General features: G+C 41.1%; 1 protein-coding gene across 5 annotated transcripts in view; it reads left to right on the forward strand.

Moving 5' to 3' along the window:
• The window catches only part of Ercc5 (ERCC excision repair 5, endonuclease), a 38,514-nt gene extending 24,536 nt beyond the window's left edge, over positions 1 to 13,978 (forward strand). For 2 of the 5 annotated variants that reach the window (XM_027396801.2, XM_027396800.2), the window contains exons 9-15: positions 276 to 523; positions 886 to 1,005; positions 1,131 to 1,344; positions 2,535 to 2,679; positions 7,337 to 7,537; positions 8,482 to 8,566; positions 13,348 to 13,978. In XM_027396801.2, the coding sequence (XP_027252602.1) occupies positions 276 to 523; positions 886 to 1,005; positions 1,131 to 1,344; positions 2,535 to 2,679; positions 7,337 to 7,537; positions 8,482 to 8,566; positions 13,348 to 13,929 (1,595 nt within the window). In that variant the 3' untranslated portion in view covers positions 13,930 to 13,978. Of the gene's footprint in view, positions 1 to 275; positions 524 to 885; positions 1,006 to 1,130; positions 1,345 to 2,534; positions 2,680 to 4,130; positions 4,180 to 7,336; positions 7,538 to 8,454; positions 8,567 to 13,347 lie in introns of those variants that run through there. The other 3 variants (XM_027396802.2, XM_027396804.2, XM_035440933.1) reach the window with 3 other exon arrangements.
• The last annotated feature ends 2,600 nt before the right edge of the window (positions 13,979 to 16,578 follow it).

Consider the following 16,578-nt stretch of genomic DNA (forward strand, 5'->3'; position numbering starts at 1 on the left):
AATACGAAAGTCTTTGAGAATTTGTTTCCTACTTTTAGTGGCCTAAAGCCTAGTAGATCAATTTGTCTGATTGAAAAAGCTTTTTTGGAAGTGCTTTGTGGGCATTTGTAATGCATTGTGTTTAAGAATAATAAGTTAATTGCATGTTTGAAGTTCTAGTTAAATCCTTTCTTTGGAGTTTGACATTTTTCAGATTGTTCAGAAAGTTTTGATGACTTCAGAGTGACTCTAATGTTTTTATTGTAGATGAAGTGACATCATTATTTTTTGGACAGGAAGTTTCATTGATGTGCAGAGTGTGATCAGTGATGGTGAACTTGAAACAGATTCATCGGAGGCTTCTAAACCTCCCTCTGAACAAGATGAAGAGGAACCAAGAGGAACTCTGGTGGAAGATACCCCCAGGGACACGGAACACCTCCGACAGGACAACTTTGACAGTGAAGACTTGGCCAATGAAGAACACAACAAAGCTGACAGAGATGCCAAGGGCTCGCCTGATGAATGGCTAGATATTAATCTGGTAATAATATAATAAATACCATGTTTTAACTTAGTACCAAGGAAGCCAAGCCTGTGGCTTTTGAGATTTTAAGAATTGCTGGATAAATATTTACTAGCTGTTTTTAAATTATCTTCTTGTTAATCATAGTTCCCTTTTGAAATGTAAGTTATACCTGGAGTAGATAGGTTTCTAATATGTAATAAAGTGACTGAAAGGGACAGTCTTGCCTAGAAATCCCAAGAGGAAAACATTGTAAGGAGAAACAGCTTATTGATCCTTTCAGCCAGAGGAAATGCAGGCTTTTTGTTACTGTTGTTGCAACAAATGAACATAATAGGGTCGTGACTGTAATGATCTGTGAATGGGAGCATGTTTTATAGGAAGAACTAGACAGCCTGGAGAGTAACCTCTTAGCAGAGCAGAATTCACTGGAAGCTCAAAAACAGCAGCAAGAACGGATTGCTGCCTCTGTAACAGGCCAGATGTTTCTGGAAAGTCAGGTGAGTATGACTTTAGTTTGGCTTCTGTAGAATTGTCCTTAGTGTCAGAAGTGTGTGATAGTGTCACACCTTTGTGGTCAAGGTCAACAGTGCCATTTCCCTGTGGGTGGTTTCTCTTACTACAGGAACTCCTGCGCCTGTTTGGCATTCCCTATATCCAGGCTCCCATGGAGGCAGAGGCTCAGTGTGCCATCCTGGACCTTACTGATCAGACTTCAGGGACCATCACTGATGATAGTGATATCTGGCTCTTTGGAGCCCGACATGTCTATAAGAATTTTTTTAACAAAAACAAGTTTGTAGAGTACTACCAATATGTGGACTTTCACAACCAATTAGGTAAGACTCAAGAGTCTGGTCACTTCCCACAGTTCACCCTCCTGATTTGTCTCATATGGTTTTCTTCTGAAGGAACTAATTTGATGCATGAATGGAATGGGGGGGCATAGGATTTTAAAACTTTGGTTTAAGAAGTTAAAATCTTAGTGTCTCTCTTGCAGTTAAGTCACCTACAAGGTTAGTTGAGTTACCTGACAATGAACTAGAGGTGCTCTCATGGTGGGGGTGGGGTGGGGGGTGGGAGTGGGGATGGTGGGGTGGGGGGTGGGGGTGGTGGCGGACCTGATGCTGACCATCCCATCCGTCCATCCGTTCTCTGGGAGACGCACACCGAGCAGCTCTCATATGACAGTCTTTCTTGACAGTGGGAAAGTAGCAGAGAATGATACAGTCTAGTGGAAGGAAAGATGTTGGCCATGTTTACAAGCCATAATGTGACATTTGGTGTCCACCATGGGAGGAAACAAAACAAAACAAAAAACAAAGCAAAACAAGAGTGAGGTGCAGCTGTGGGAGAGCACATGATGCTCCTGACAGGGTTGTTGTTAGGGGAGGCTTTGTTTGTGGCAGCCTAGGGCAGGCTCCTTAAGGAAATAGTCAGCAGAGCTGTCAATAGACAGTCAACAAAGATCATGTCAGAGGGACTTAAGTATTTGCAAGGCCTCGAGGCAGAAGATTGCTTCTATACATGTTCTAGGGAGGTAAGGAGGCCAGTGGGAATGGAGGAGGAGGATGATATCAATATACATCAGAGTGCAGAAACTGAAGCCTTGTAGTGTCTGGTGCACCAGAGAAAACAGTGTTCATGTCTTGAATGTGGGATATAGGAGGGCTTCTGGCTTCCTGGTTCTGGGCCAGTGGTAGAATGGAGCAGAGGAAGAGAGAGTTGAGTTGGAATGAGTTCAGTCTGAGAGGATCACTAGATCTGCAGACATTTGGTAATAGAATGTGTGTGCCTGTGGTCAGAGGGAGTAGGTTAGATAGCTAAATGTAGAGGTCAGCATATATACACAATTTAAAATGAGAATGGTTAAAACTTAAAATCTCAGATAATGCTTAACAAAAGAACCTATTTTTAAATAAAAATTTCTTTGGATGTTGGTCTATCATACACAGTTTATGTAATAAAAATACTTACATAAAATAACTTTTATAAAAAATATTAAATTGAATTGTTGCTATTCATACAGGATTGGACCGGAACAAATTAATCAACTTGGCTTATCTACTGGGCAGCGATTATACTGAAGGGATCCCAACTGTTGGCTGTGTAACAGCCATGGAAATTCTCAATGAATTCCCCGGACGAGGCCTGGACCCACTCCTAAAATTCTCGTAAGATTTTTCTTCATGCCTTTAATTTATGTATTTGTATAAATACTCAGATTAACAAATGGATTTTTTTTATAAGTTGAGCTCTTACTGTATTGCCTAGGCTAAACTCAAACTTGCAATGCTCCAGCCTCAGCTTCCTACATCTTTCTAAAATCATGATGTCCCAAGCCACTGTTCATTGAAGGAGCAGTGGGAGACAGCAGCTCTGGTTTCTAGGGCCCTTGTGAGTTGTTTTCTTAAACATGCCTGGCTTATCCTAGTCCAAGGACACAAAGCCAGTTCTACAGCACTCCTTAGTGTGTGAGCTGCCTCTGAATTCATTTAGATATTTGTAGACTAGCTGATACGAGTCATATGCTGGCCTCAGCGATAGCAAAGGTGAGTAGTTACAGTCTGCACCCTCAAGATCCCTTGTGGGATTGGGTAATGGAAAAGCAAATTAAATTGTTTAGTGTTGTCAGTAAAATTCTTCACCACATATTCAGTGTTACAAAAGAAGTCAACCAGGAAAGTGCTTAGAGGTCCAGGACCAGGAACTTTCTATATAATAAGTCACTGTCCATGAAGATGTGTGTGTGTTGACCTGTTAGTGCACTGTACTTGACGTGCAGTTTCTGAAATTTGGGGATCAAGCATTTATTCCTTCAACGTAGCTGTGACAAGTATCTGACACAAGTCACTTAAGGAAGGTTTAGTCTGTTATGGCCAGGCAAGCATGATAGTCAGAAACAGAGAGAAATACATGCTTTGCTCAGCTCACTTTCTCCTTTTCATCCAGTCTGGATCCCAGCCCATGAGATTCTATTGCTCATATTTAGGGGGACAGATTTCATATCTAAATTAATTAGTCTAAAAACTGTCACAGGCATACCCAAAGGTTTGTCTTCATAATGAATCTAGGTCCTGTCCATTTTGCCATCAATATTAATTGTCAGAGATTCCCAATCCCAGAGATGAAAGTAGTTGTATCTCTGAAAGTACTTTTAAAAATTGCGTTTATGTATTTATTTTAAAGATTAATTTATTTTTATGATTATGATGGTTTTGCCTGCATGTATATCTCAAGCATGCAGTACCTGTAGAGGCCAGATGAGGGTGTCAGATTCCCCTGGGACTGGAGTTATATGTAGTTATTAGCCACCATGTGGGTTCTGAGAATTAAACCTGGATCCTCTGGAAAAGTACCCAGCACTCTTAATCTTTGAGCCATCTCAGTGTGGAGAGTCAGAACAACTTAGGAGGCTCAGTACTCTTTCCACCATGTGGGTCCTAGTGATTGAACTTAGGTCATCTGGCTTGGCAGCAAGCACCTTTACCTGTTTAACCATCTTGCTGACTCAGAAAGTAGTTTTTTCTTAGGTTTTCCCTCAATGGCATTTTTTTTTTTACTTGAAATATGACTCAGATAACATAAATTCATCCCTTAAAAAATATAATTCATTGTTCTCTAGTTTATTCACAGAGTTGTGAGGGTACCTTGCAGCCACCAGTTTGCCACAGGTAATCAGTTTAATTCAATTATGTTTGCTGTAGTTGCATCTCCTGTGTTTGAAAGCATGCAGGGACTTTATGGTCTGAACAGTGAATACTGAACAGTGAATACTTAGATGCAAAGTAGGATTGCAGTGATTGCTGGCTCCATGTAGCCTCAGGGCACATGCTGGTATACTCATCTAATGCTTTCTTTCATTTATTGCACCCCTCTCCCCCCCACCCCTTGGTTTTTGAGACAGGGTTTCTCTGTGTAACAGTCCTAGTTATTCTATACTAGCTCTGTAGAATAGGCTGGTCTTGAACTCACAGAGATCCATCTGCCTCTGCCTCCCAAGTCCTGGGATTAAAGGTGTACACCACTGCCCAGCTGTTGCACCTTTATATTGAGAAATAGACATACTGGGGGTAAGTTATTATATAGCTCATCAAACATGGTTGGTAAACAACTGTGTAGCTACAAATAATATTCTTCCACATATGCATAAATATATCATAGAAACATTGCATACTATGCATAAAAATGATTATACTTAACACTTTGGTTTATGCAATTACAATTAATTGGAAGAAGCTGCAATTACATGTACATTATACTCATTAGACATGCATATACATGCACACATGTGTGCTAGCTGGTATATTGTATGATACCATTTTATTTTTATGCTGTTTTTCCTTTTATTGAAGATAGATTTTTACGTAGTATATCCTGATTATGGTTTCTACTCCCTCTGCTCTCAGCTCCTCCCCACTTCAACTCCCATCTTGATCCACACCTTTTCTGTCTGTCATTAGAAAACAGACAGGCTTCTATGGTATAGTAACAAAATAAAATAAATTAAAATAAAAACTAACACATTGGAATTGTAAAACAAACAGAAGGAAAAGAGCTTAAGAGAAGGCACAAGAAACAGAGATCCACTATTTACACTCTCAGGAATGCTATAAAAACACTGTAAACTGTCAGCCTTGTTTGAGCAGTTCTCAGAGAAAGCCTGCTGGAGTCAGGAGCTGGGATAATGGGGTGGGTTTTGAAAAACAAGTTTAGAAGGTAAGATATGTGTGATCCTCTGGAGATGAGGGCAAGGGGAAAGGGGAGCCTCAGTAGGTGATATGCTGCAGAACTGGGGATGAGACTGGAGAATTGGATGAGTGGAGTTAGAGGTGAATATCTGTAGTTAGTTTACCTGTTTCCCTGATGCTTTGTTGTTATTGTTTGTTTGTTTTTGTTTTATAAAAACAATGGAATGTTGTTGTTGTATGATATAGAGTTAGCTCACTGATTTCTTTGCCTTTGGTGTAAGAACTTCTTGAAGGCAGGCTGAGCAGACTCATTCCTATCTGGCTCCGGGTTTTAGGGTTAAGACAGCTAATGTTTAGGAAGAGAGGTAGGAATCTAGCGGAACTCTGCATTTCACCTTGCTTTTTTTGTCACTAGCATTTAAATTTGGAGGTGATTCCCCGCAAAATGTTTAGATTTTTTTTTTCAGAAGAAAAGGAGCTCTAAAAATCCTGGGCTTCTGTTCTAAATAACCTCGAGATAGCTGGGATAGAGGGACAGCAGCTCCTCTTCCAGGCATGTGTCCTTCAGTCTCATCACAGCGGCCAACACTTCTACTCTCTCCTCACAGCCTGGTTGAGAGACTCAGCCCTCCTTCCGCCCCCTTCCATCTTCCTCTGCAGTGCCTGGATGTCTTACTTTAAGCGGCTGACACTCAGTGTGTTTCTCCAGTATTGTGTTATAATACAGGTTAAGAAAATATTTTTTCAAGGGGCTGGAGAGATGGCTCAGTGATTAAGAGCATTTGTCTCTCTCCCTCAATACCTACATCAGGTGACCTCTGGGGACACCTGCACATATATGACAGATGCACACATACTCAAAAAAAAAATCTTAAAAAGAATGCATTATTTTTTCCTTGCATTTTGGTATTGGTGAAGACCACTGTTAGGCTTCTGAACTCTAGGTAGCACTCCCAAGTCACTCACTGAGTGCCTGGAGTCTGGAACCCAGTTCTTGGTGCTGATAATATGTGAAGAAGTAGAACTGAAGGGCAAGTGTTGAAGGGTAGGTGTTCTTCAGGATCCACTGAATGGTTGGGTAGGCGAGGAGCACGTTTTAACTTCCATCGTGCTTTCTGTTGGCAATTGTAGTTAACTACCTTAAACCTCGGTAGCCTCCACCAGCAGCACTTAGTGGTTTTGTTCCTGACTCTGAAGCTTGCTCGGGGTTGGGAGTCTTTTGTTTTTGCTCTCTGTCTGAGAACAGCTCAAAATTCAAGGACCTACTGAATGTTTCACATGCCAGGCAGTAGGCACTGTCATTTAAGAGACAGTCAGAATGCCAGCAGGTCTTGGATCGTCTCCATCTAGACGATCTACATGAGCACAGGCCCTTAAAGGCATGGTGGCTGCTTCCAATAGTAACTTTTTCCAGAGATGGGAAGTGGACAGGCTTGTCTCATGCTTCACATATATTACTTTCTGATCATTATCCAAAGTCACAGAGACAAACTAACGTCAGTTCTTGAAAGGAGTGTTAAAAGAAAAAAAAAAAAGTGTGATTTTCTTTAACTTGCCTTAATAAACTACCATTAAGATGGAAAAATAGACTTAATATAAAAAAGCAAGATTAACAGTCTATTTTTCCTTAGAACATTGCCCTATACGTCAGAGAACTATATTTCTTGCTATTATTTATAATTTAAAAGACCTACCAACTTTCTTTCTGCACATAGGCCCCTGTCTATCATATCCTGCTTTGTGTTGAATGATGTTTGCACTAAAACAGCCATTTTATTCTTGACATTTTTTAATTCACTGTACCTTCCATTTCACTGAATGGAGAGTTGTGGCTTTGTGCTACTAGGGTTTGAGTGAAAGTTCAGGACATTTGTCATTTGACAATCCAGCCCCACTTATGAAGTCTTGAGCAAGGTATTTCCTTTTCTGAGAGGTGAGGGCAATGACATGCCACATGAAATGCTTAACACGATGTAAGACCTGTACCTTGTAGAATAGAATACTAATTCTATACCACATATGTCTGTGCTAGAATCCGGACTTGAAATTACATTTCAGAACTTATATTTAGCTCTTTCCCTCCAGTGTGGAACTGTAACATCTCCCTGCCTTGTGAGTAATTGTTCCCATTATCTTGCAGAGAGTGGTGGCATGAAGCTCAAACCAGCAAGAAGGTTGCAGCCAATCCCCATGACACCAAAGTAAAAAAGAAGTTACGGAAGTTGCAGCTGACACCCGGCTTTCCCAACCCTGCAGTTGCAGATGCTTACCTCAGGCCTGTGGTGGATGATTCCAGGGGATCGTTTCTATGGGGCAAACCTGACGTTGACAAGATTAGAGAATATCCTTTCTTAAAACTTACGGGAATAATTAAGCTACAGATTTGTTGGGTTTAAAACTTAGGGGACAGGAACCTAGCTTTGTTTTTTCTTCAATGTTCCACTTATCTGAGGTCCTATTAGTTCTTTCCCTCTTTAGTTTTATTGAGGTTTCCCTTCCCCTTCTTCCCTTTCCCCTCCCCTTTCCCTTTTCCTTTCCCTACCCTACCCCTCCCCTCCCTTTTCCCTACCCTTCCCCTCCCCTCCCCTCCCTGCTTCCCTCCCCTCCCTTTCTCTTTCCCTCCACTTTCCCTTCCCCTCCCCTTTCCCTTTTCCTTTCTCTCCCCTTCTTCTCCCCTTCCCTTTCTCTCCCCCTCCCCCTCCCCTCTCCTTCCTTCCCCTTTCCTTTCTTTTCCTTTCCTTTCCTTGCTGGGGAATGAACTCAGGGCTCCATACATATGAGGCAAGTGTACTTCAGTGTGAATCTTAATTTGAAGCAAGCAGCTACAGCATGCATGACATGACCACATGTTTAAGATTAATTATTCTGAAAGAATATGAAGATTACTAGCTCTCTATTCTGTTCATTTAAATAATAATTTGGAATTCAGTTTCAACACCTACAATAGATTTGTCCCAAGTACAACTTCCTTTCTTAAATGAGAATGTAGGATATCTGCTCCTTGTTTTTATTCTAGGTTAGCTATGCTTTGTAGTGAGGAGTCTTTGATGTCCTGGTATGAATTTTTGAGTGTCTTCTGCTATAGGAGATTGACTAGAACATACTTCAAGATGATCTTGTTAGAGTAGCTTATTTTGTCAGCCTTTTATCTGACCACTTCAATCTTTATAAATATGATTATCTCTGTGGATACAGGCAATGGCATCAATAGTTGGCTCTTGAATCTTTTTGTTTATTACTTCTTAAGTCTCTTTGAAAAAAACTGTAAATCTTAACTGCCAGCACATTTTGTCAGAGGTATTTTGGCTGGAACAAGACGAAGACAGATGAATCCCTTTTTCCAGTACTAAAGCAACTGAATGTCCAGCAGGTATATAGGTTTTCTTTATATCCAGAGTGATGACTGCAGTTAGTAGGATGGTTACTGTTAATGTCCAGTTACTCTTATTTCAGGGCAAGTAACTGAAGGTTTGAAATGATGATGCCTTAAAGAATAGACTAAAACAGAAGGGGAAATTGGGCCCTGAGTCTATTTTTTAATATCACTGCTAGCACTGTAGTGTTCTTATTTATGATGACTTTGAAAAAAATTCTAGTTTAATAAATGATTTCATAATAAGATGTTTGAGATTAAAATGTATTACTTCTCTGGACTTATCTTCAATTCTTAAAAGCCCAGGAAGTAGTCACTCCAAAACCTTTCTAATTATTCAAGTTTCGTCAAACACTAACATTTCAGGTTACAACTTAGGGTCTGGTCTTTATAGTAACCTTTCTTCAAGAGAGTATTTCTAGGAGGAAAATGCCCTTTTTTGGGGCCTTTAATTCTTCCAAATGGGTATCTGTGCTTGTTTTATCTTTGTGTCTTGCTCATATCAGATAAGCTTTTCTCCATCTCAGAAGCTACTCATAAAACATACATGTAAATAGAAATGAGACTACAGTTTTTAAAACAATGAAATCAATTCCCATTAAGTTTGAGCAATTTAGGAAAAAAATCCAGTTCAACTGATTTTTAAAACCATTCCCAGGGGTTCCCTCTTGTTTATCTGATCACTTTTACCTACCAGAAATAGAAGCCCACCAAGAATGAAAATATTTTCTAGTGACTGCTTATTCCTTAGTTTTAGATAAATGCCCTTGTAGTATATTTTCTCTTACCATTATGAGTTGTTTTCTCTCTAAAATTACAAAGTAAAGAAAGTAAATTAAAACTGCTACCTTCCTCCTAATAGTTGTTTACCTGGGTTTATTTTCCCTTATTTCCCATGTTAATTTGCTCCTTTACATAAATGCCTCTTGACAGAGTGGGTCTCCCCTTCCTCTTGTCTCATCATGTACACCATCTTCTGTGGATTGCGTTGCTTTTTATAGTTTCAGAGGACCAGCTTATGTTCCATGAAAGAGTTCACATAGGCTCTGGTTCTTTGGGGGATTTTAGTTTTTGGGTAGTTACAAATAATGCTGTTATACATATTAGGTTTAAGAGTGTTTTCTCAGTAGGGCATGGTTGTCCCGCGCCCTCTCTGTATTCCTCGCCAGCAAGAAATACACGCAGGACACTCGGATCCTTCTGCAGACAAGCTTTAATGCATTAGACTGAACAGAGACTGAGCAGAGACTAAGCAGAGACATTGAACTAAGAAAACCATCCCTATATAAAAGGCTGACCAGCCGCCTGGGACGTATTACCCTATGAATGGCTTCAGCTCCTCAGGCAAGAATGAGCCACGGGATAGGCAGAGATCAAAGGAATGGAGATTACCCAGCGCCTGTGAAGTAATTCACACCTTGGTGTCTTCAGGCAGCATTATAATGCAGGAACCGGCTTCCTACATATCACCCTTTTTTTATTAATTAATGAAAAGGCTTTATATTATTACAAGCAAATAGGTCACCCATATGTTGAGGGATAGAGGCAGGGGTTGACCTTCCCAAAATCAAACATTAAGACTGTGTACGAGAGTCACCATCAGGCTGTCAGTTTGACCCGAAGTACTCCCGACCTGTCCTCTGCCGTTTTTCTGGGAAAGGGGATTCTCAAGGCAGGTAACCCTTATGCAGGTCAACGTACCTCCCAGAGAAGCCTGTATAATAGGCAACTCTGTGCGATGCCTATGCTCAGCATCCCTCTTTGGGGCTGCACAAACCAGACACTCTACCCTGTGCAATGAGCCTAGGCTCCGGGTGTGCAAGAGCTGTCTGGCCGGCGGCCTATCGCTTAGTAGCCAAAAATATAAGCGCTTGGATGATCTCTTGGTTTGAGCCCTGGAGCTTACATGCCAGCCAAAGAAGTAATAGCATTTCGTAGGCGGCTGCATCAAACAATTATACCCACCCCTTTTCTCACAGACCAGCCAAAAATAACAGCAATCTGTAAACGGCTGCATCGAACAATTATACCCACCCCTTTTCTCACAGACCAGCCAAAAATAACAGCAATCTGTAAACGGCTGCATCGAACAATTACCCCCACCCCTTAAGTAGAGACAATCGCTCCGCCAAGGGCAGGAGTTAATCTGGATAACAATAGCGGCTCTCAACTCCCGGGGGTAGAGGGTGGAGTTTCGACTTTTGAAGGTCTGCAGAGGCTCTTTAGGTTGAATCTTTCTGGGATCCACAGGGGATTCTCTTCATCCTGTGAGAAAACATAATATCGCTCCCCTGGATCTTATGAGAATAGGATCCGGGCCTTTCCAAAAATCAGTTAAGATATCTTTCCATTTTACCATTTCCTTTTGGCCTTTTAGTTTTTGAGGTGAGACGCTTGGCCTCGGTATGGCCCCCAGCGTTAATGTAAATGAGGCTTTAAAGCCCCAGGCATTCCAGGCCTTTAAGAAGTGTTGAATAGCAGGCATGGCCTTTTCCCCTATCAAAGACTGGGAAAGCCATCTGTAATTTTCTTTGTTCCTCTGATGGTAAGAAGGAGTAGGTTCCAAATAGTGGGGGTGCTGATGGAAGCACACCCGCTGGCATTTTTGGCCGTGCTGTTTTTTTTCTCTAGCTCTGCTTTCTTGTTAGAGTCTAAAATCTCAGAGTCTGAGCTGCTCAGCTCCAAGGCTTTCAGTTTCGTTGCAGGGCAGAGGCTAGGTTCCTCATCTCTCCTAAATTTACCGGGGTGTGACCGGCCATTCCCCATTCTTTCTCCCTCCTTCTCTATCTCTCCCTCATCCAGCTGAGCTGTTCATCAGAGCTATCAAGATTTAAAGCTTTATACACTCCCTTGTCAGTAGACATTCCAGGAGGTCTTTTTTTCTTATTTGTTGTAGTTTCTCTTCTTACATACACTCCCATGTCACTAGACATCCCGGGAGGTCCTTTTTTCTTATATTTTATTGTTAGGCGCGCCCCATCTCTCACTACATTCGGTTTCTGATATGTAATTCTGTACTTCTTTAAGATTGCTGTAACAGTGAGAAAAGTCAAAATAGCTCCTAGTAAAAGCATAGAAGCCTCTATATTAACCTCCCACAATAGCAACATTCCCAAGCCAAAGTCTAGAAAAATCATACCTCTCCGAATTTTTCTCATTACATTCGGTTTCTGATATGTAATTTTGGACTTCTTTAAGATTGTTACAACAGTGAGAAAAGTCAAAATAGATTAACCTCCCAAAATAGCAACATTCCCAAGCCAAAGTCCAGAAAAATCATACCTCTCCGAATTTACCACCCTGCAGTTCTGAATCCGCCTCGTTAGAGGGGTCTCTGAGGTGCTGGAGATGTTAAGCTTCCCGGGTTTCGGCACCATATGTCCCGCGCCCTCTCTGTATTCCTCGCCAGCAAGAAATACACGCAGGACACTCGGATCCTTCTGCAGACAAGCTTTAATGCATTAGACTGAACAGAGACTGAGCAGAGACTAAGCAGAGACATTGAACTAAGAAAACCATCCCTATATAAAAGGCTGACCAGCCGCCTGGGACGTATTACCCTATGAATGGCTTCAGCTCCTCAGGCAAGAATGAGCCACGGGATAGGCAGAGATCAAAGGAATGGAGATTACCCAGCGCCTGTGAAGTAATTCACACCTTGGTGTCTTCAGGCAGCATTATAATGCAGGAACCGGCTTCCTACACATGGTGGTGCATGCCTTTAATCCCAGCACTAGGGAGGCGGAAGCAGGTAGTATCTCTCTGAGTTCCAGACCAGACTCGTCTACAAAGGGAGTTCCAGTACAGCAAGGGCTCTTAAAAAAACAATAAATGAATGGAAAAACAAAACAAAACAAAACAAAGCAAAAAAACCCTGTCTCAAAAAGCAAAACAAAAAACCCTCAAAAACAAACAAAAGAGTATCTTCTCAGCAGTGGATTTGCTGAGCTAAAGGGTTGACTTTTGTTTCCTGTGTGGCTTTTAATGGCTCCTAATGCATCAGGGTCCTTGTCCTAGTGATAAGGCTCTTAAACCTGGAATCTAGTTGTAGAGAGGGAGGAGTGATGAGCAAAGGGGTCAAGACCAGGCTGAGGAAACCCACAGAAACAGCTGACCTAAACAAGGGGGAATCGTGGTCTCCAGACCAGCATACGACTAATCCAGACCCCCTGAACATGTGTGTCAATTAGGAGGCCTGGACAGTCTATGGGGCCAATATTGTAGTGGAAAAGCATTTATACCTAGTGTACGAATGGACTTTGGGAGTCCATTCCCCATAGAGTGACACTCTCAGCCTAGACACACGGGGGAGGGCCTATGTTCTGCCCCAAATGATATGACAGACTTTGATGATCCCTCATGGATGGCTTCACCCTCTCTGGGGAGCAGAAGGGGGATGGGATGGGGAGTCAGTGGGGGGCATGAGAGGATGGGAGGGAGAGGAAACTTGGATTGATATGTAAAATAAGATTGTTTCTAATTTGAGGAAAATAAAAAAGAAAGGCATTGAATAACTTAGACACAGACTCTGGGAATTCTGTTGCTGCCAAAGAAGAGGATACAATTGTTACCAAAAAACAAACAAACAAACATAAAAACAAGAAAGTAACAACAACAACAAAAAACAAAAACCAGCTAGACCTGCCTTCTGGGTGATCATGAAGCTGAATTCTCAGAACTAGTAATCCAGTTTGAGTGATCAAGTGATCAGAGTTGAACTTGTTGATTTGGTGTAGAAGCTACTCACTAATCTGATTTATTGTTTTATTTTATTTTAGACCCAGCTACGGATTGACTCTTTTTTCAAATTAGCTCAACAGGAAAAACAAGATGCTAAACACATAAAAAGCCAAAGACTTAACAGAGCTGTGACATGTATGCTAAGGAAAGAAAGAGAAGAGGCAGCTAGTGAGCTGGAGAAAGAGACTGAGGCCCTGGATGAGGCAAAAGGGAAAACTCAAAAAAGAAGCCTGATGAGCCCACGAGAGACATCAGTCCCCAAAAGAAGGAGGGCTTCAGGAAGTGGTGGGTTTCTGGGGGACTCCCACCTCTCAGAATCACCTCGAGATTCAAGTGAGGATGCAGAAAGTTCATCTGTGGTGTGCACACCACGGAGAAGAACAGCTGAGTCCTCAACAGTCAGCTGCTCGGATTTGCCCGACGTAGTGAGAGATGCTCACAGGAGGGATGGTTATATGTCCACTAGCAGCTCCGGTGAGGATGACGGGGACAAAGCTAAGGCTGTCCTAGTGACTGCTAGACCTGTATTTGGGAAGAAAAAAGGGAAGCTAATGAGGAGAAGGAAAAGGAAAGACCAATTTAACAAGGTCATCAATTTGGAAGAACAATGTTTGCAATGAATATTGCATTGATTGAGAGCATAAGATTAAATCTATTTGTACAATCTTCCATTTTGAATGTGTAGTTTTTCTTTTATGGTTTCTAAAGTTTATTAAAAATCAAAGAACAGAAAAACCTTACATGAAAATGTGTGTCTTAGGGTCTATATTATTATCCACAAATGAAATTGAAACATGGTATGTTTTGGTCAAACTGTAGTGAACAGTTACAGCAGTGCCTGACCAATTCATCTGGTTCACCATTACAGGGATAGACATGTTCCTGTACCTGTGGATAGAACTTTAAAAATGCACATCTGCCGGTCACTCGGAACAGTCTCAGCATGGCTCCTTAATGCAGACACAGTCAATATTGCTAATGTGTAGAGAGTAGTACAGGCCTATGGGTCAGTGCTCATAAGTATTCCTTATTTTTTGACTTATTTTTATTTCATAAATATTTCTTAGTAATAGGTTCACAATTTAAATAGTTTAAATTCTCATGAACTGCAGATCCTGGGTGGTGCTCTGCTCTGGAGTGCCTCCCAGAATCAACTCCATGAAGACAGTGAGGGCAAAGTGTATGGTTTTAAAACATGGATGCTAAACTGAACAGTGTTTCAGTGTGCTACAATTTTTCTGGCATTTTCTACTTTCTCATGGTTTTTATTACCTTGGTATGTCTGAAGCTTTGAGACCACATCCAGGAAAAGGAAAGGATTTATATTGATGAGTGTTCTCTCAATATATATTCCCTCTGACTCAGACCTAGACAAGAAGAAAAATATTGTTACTTTTCAGTGCACAATCTGGCAGTTCTCTGCCTCCCACTGTTGTTCCAAGGCAGATAGCAGGAAAGAGCCTCATGCCTGGATCATGGAGGAACATTGTGTGATCTTAACAAGTTAATACTAAAAAATTTCAAGAGTGCTTTTTTTTACTTATGAAAATAAATTGTGTTTGAGACAGTAACAAAAGCAATTTATTATTTAAAAGAGATTGGTATATCTGTAGTTAGGATTATGGCCATCATATACTTTTTTTTCTTTAATATTTTACTGTTAAAGCAATTTGTTCAGTTCTTTACTTGTATTATCTTAAACACAGTTCTTTTAAAGTCTATGTCTGGGTTGCCTGTGAGGTCATGCTGTTGTGTAGTTTGCTTTGTAAACATTGGCAGCTGGATTGTCTCACAAGCTGGAAAAATTTTCCTGGCTGTCTGTGCAGAAGGTCTGTTGAGAGGAGAGGCCACAGCACTGAGGTGACTCTGCATGGGGGCAGGTCTGGTTTGCAGTCTTGCTAAGACTTGTGCATCTGTTTTCCCCTCATTCCTGGGAAATGGCCTCCATGAGAACCCACCAGAAGCTTGGGTGTTTCTCTTCTTATTTTTGCCTTTTGTCTCCTTTTGCTTAGGTAATAAGTCATGAGTGTAAAATCAACCCATTTCTTTCTGGGATCCTGGGCTTTTAGTTCCTGGCTACTTGCCAGCCCCAAATAATTTCGTCTCTCCAGTTCTGTGAGGTTGGCCAGAATTGTCTGGGGGTACTTGTGTGTTGTCCTTTGTCTGGTTTCTCAAGCCTGTTTATTTCACCAGAGTAGGGTTTGATGTTTCTTACTGCTATGGTAAATGCTTAAAGGAAGCAGGAGGATGTATTTAATTTATTGGTATGTATGTTTGAGTTTTGTGAGTGCAGACGCCCACGAAGGCCATTAGAGGGCACTAGAACTGGAGATACATTTGGCTATGAGCCACCATGTGGGTACTGGGAACTAAACCCTGGTCATCTGCAAGACCAGTAACAGCTCTTAATTGCTGAGCTGTTTCTCCTGCTCCAGAAAGGATTGACTTTAATTTAATTCTGGTAGGTTAGACCTGGTGGCAAGAGTGCTCACATCTGGACTAGTAAGCAAGCTGGAATTCGGGTTGGACTGTAAAATTCAAGTTCTACCTCTCAGCAACCTACTTCCTCCAATGGGGACCCACCTCTTAAAGGTTCCACAGCTTCATCAAACAGATGGGGGAAGGGGTAAGTGTTCAAACATGAGTCTGTGAGAAAACATTACATATTCAAATTCCAACAACTAATAATCGGTAATTCTTAGAGTTCTTGACTGCTTTGAATGCTCTGTGATGTCATGAAACAGAAATGTGTGTGTGTGTGTGTGTTTTAACATTTGCTTTCCTAATAGAGACAGAATTCTTCTGTAAGACATAGCCAGAGGCATCAGTCTCCATGTGCTCTTCAGTGTAACCTGAAAGAGGTAAATAATTTTTATCAAGTCATTACTCATTCTTGTTTGAAACAAAGATAAAAGGGGTATGTGTTCTCTGTCAAAAAATTAACTGCTTTTGTATAGCAGTTTGAATTCTTTAGAGTTTTGGAATTCCAGGAATGTTTTACCTATGATATTTATTTTGTAAGTATATACCATGTACTTTTTTTTTAAAAAAAGATTTTATTTATTATGTATACAGACAGTTATCTGCATGCATGCTTGCACTCCAGAAGAAGGCACCAGATCTCATTATAGATGGTTGTGAGCCATCATGTGGTTGCTGGGAATTGAACTCAGATCCTCTGGAAGAAGAGCTAGTGTTCTTAACCTCTGAGCCATCTCTCCAGCCCACCATGTACTTTTTATATTCCTATTTTATAAATGAGATAAGCT

The sequence above is a fragment of the Cricetulus griseus genome, chromosome 2 (assembly GCF_003668045.3).
Source record: "Cricetulus griseus strain 17A/GY chromosome 2, alternate assembly CriGri-PICRH-1.0, whole genome shotgun sequence".
In the NCBI taxonomy this organism is placed as follows: Eukaryota; Metazoa; Chordata; class Mammalia; order Rodentia; family Cricetidae; genus Cricetulus; species Cricetulus griseus.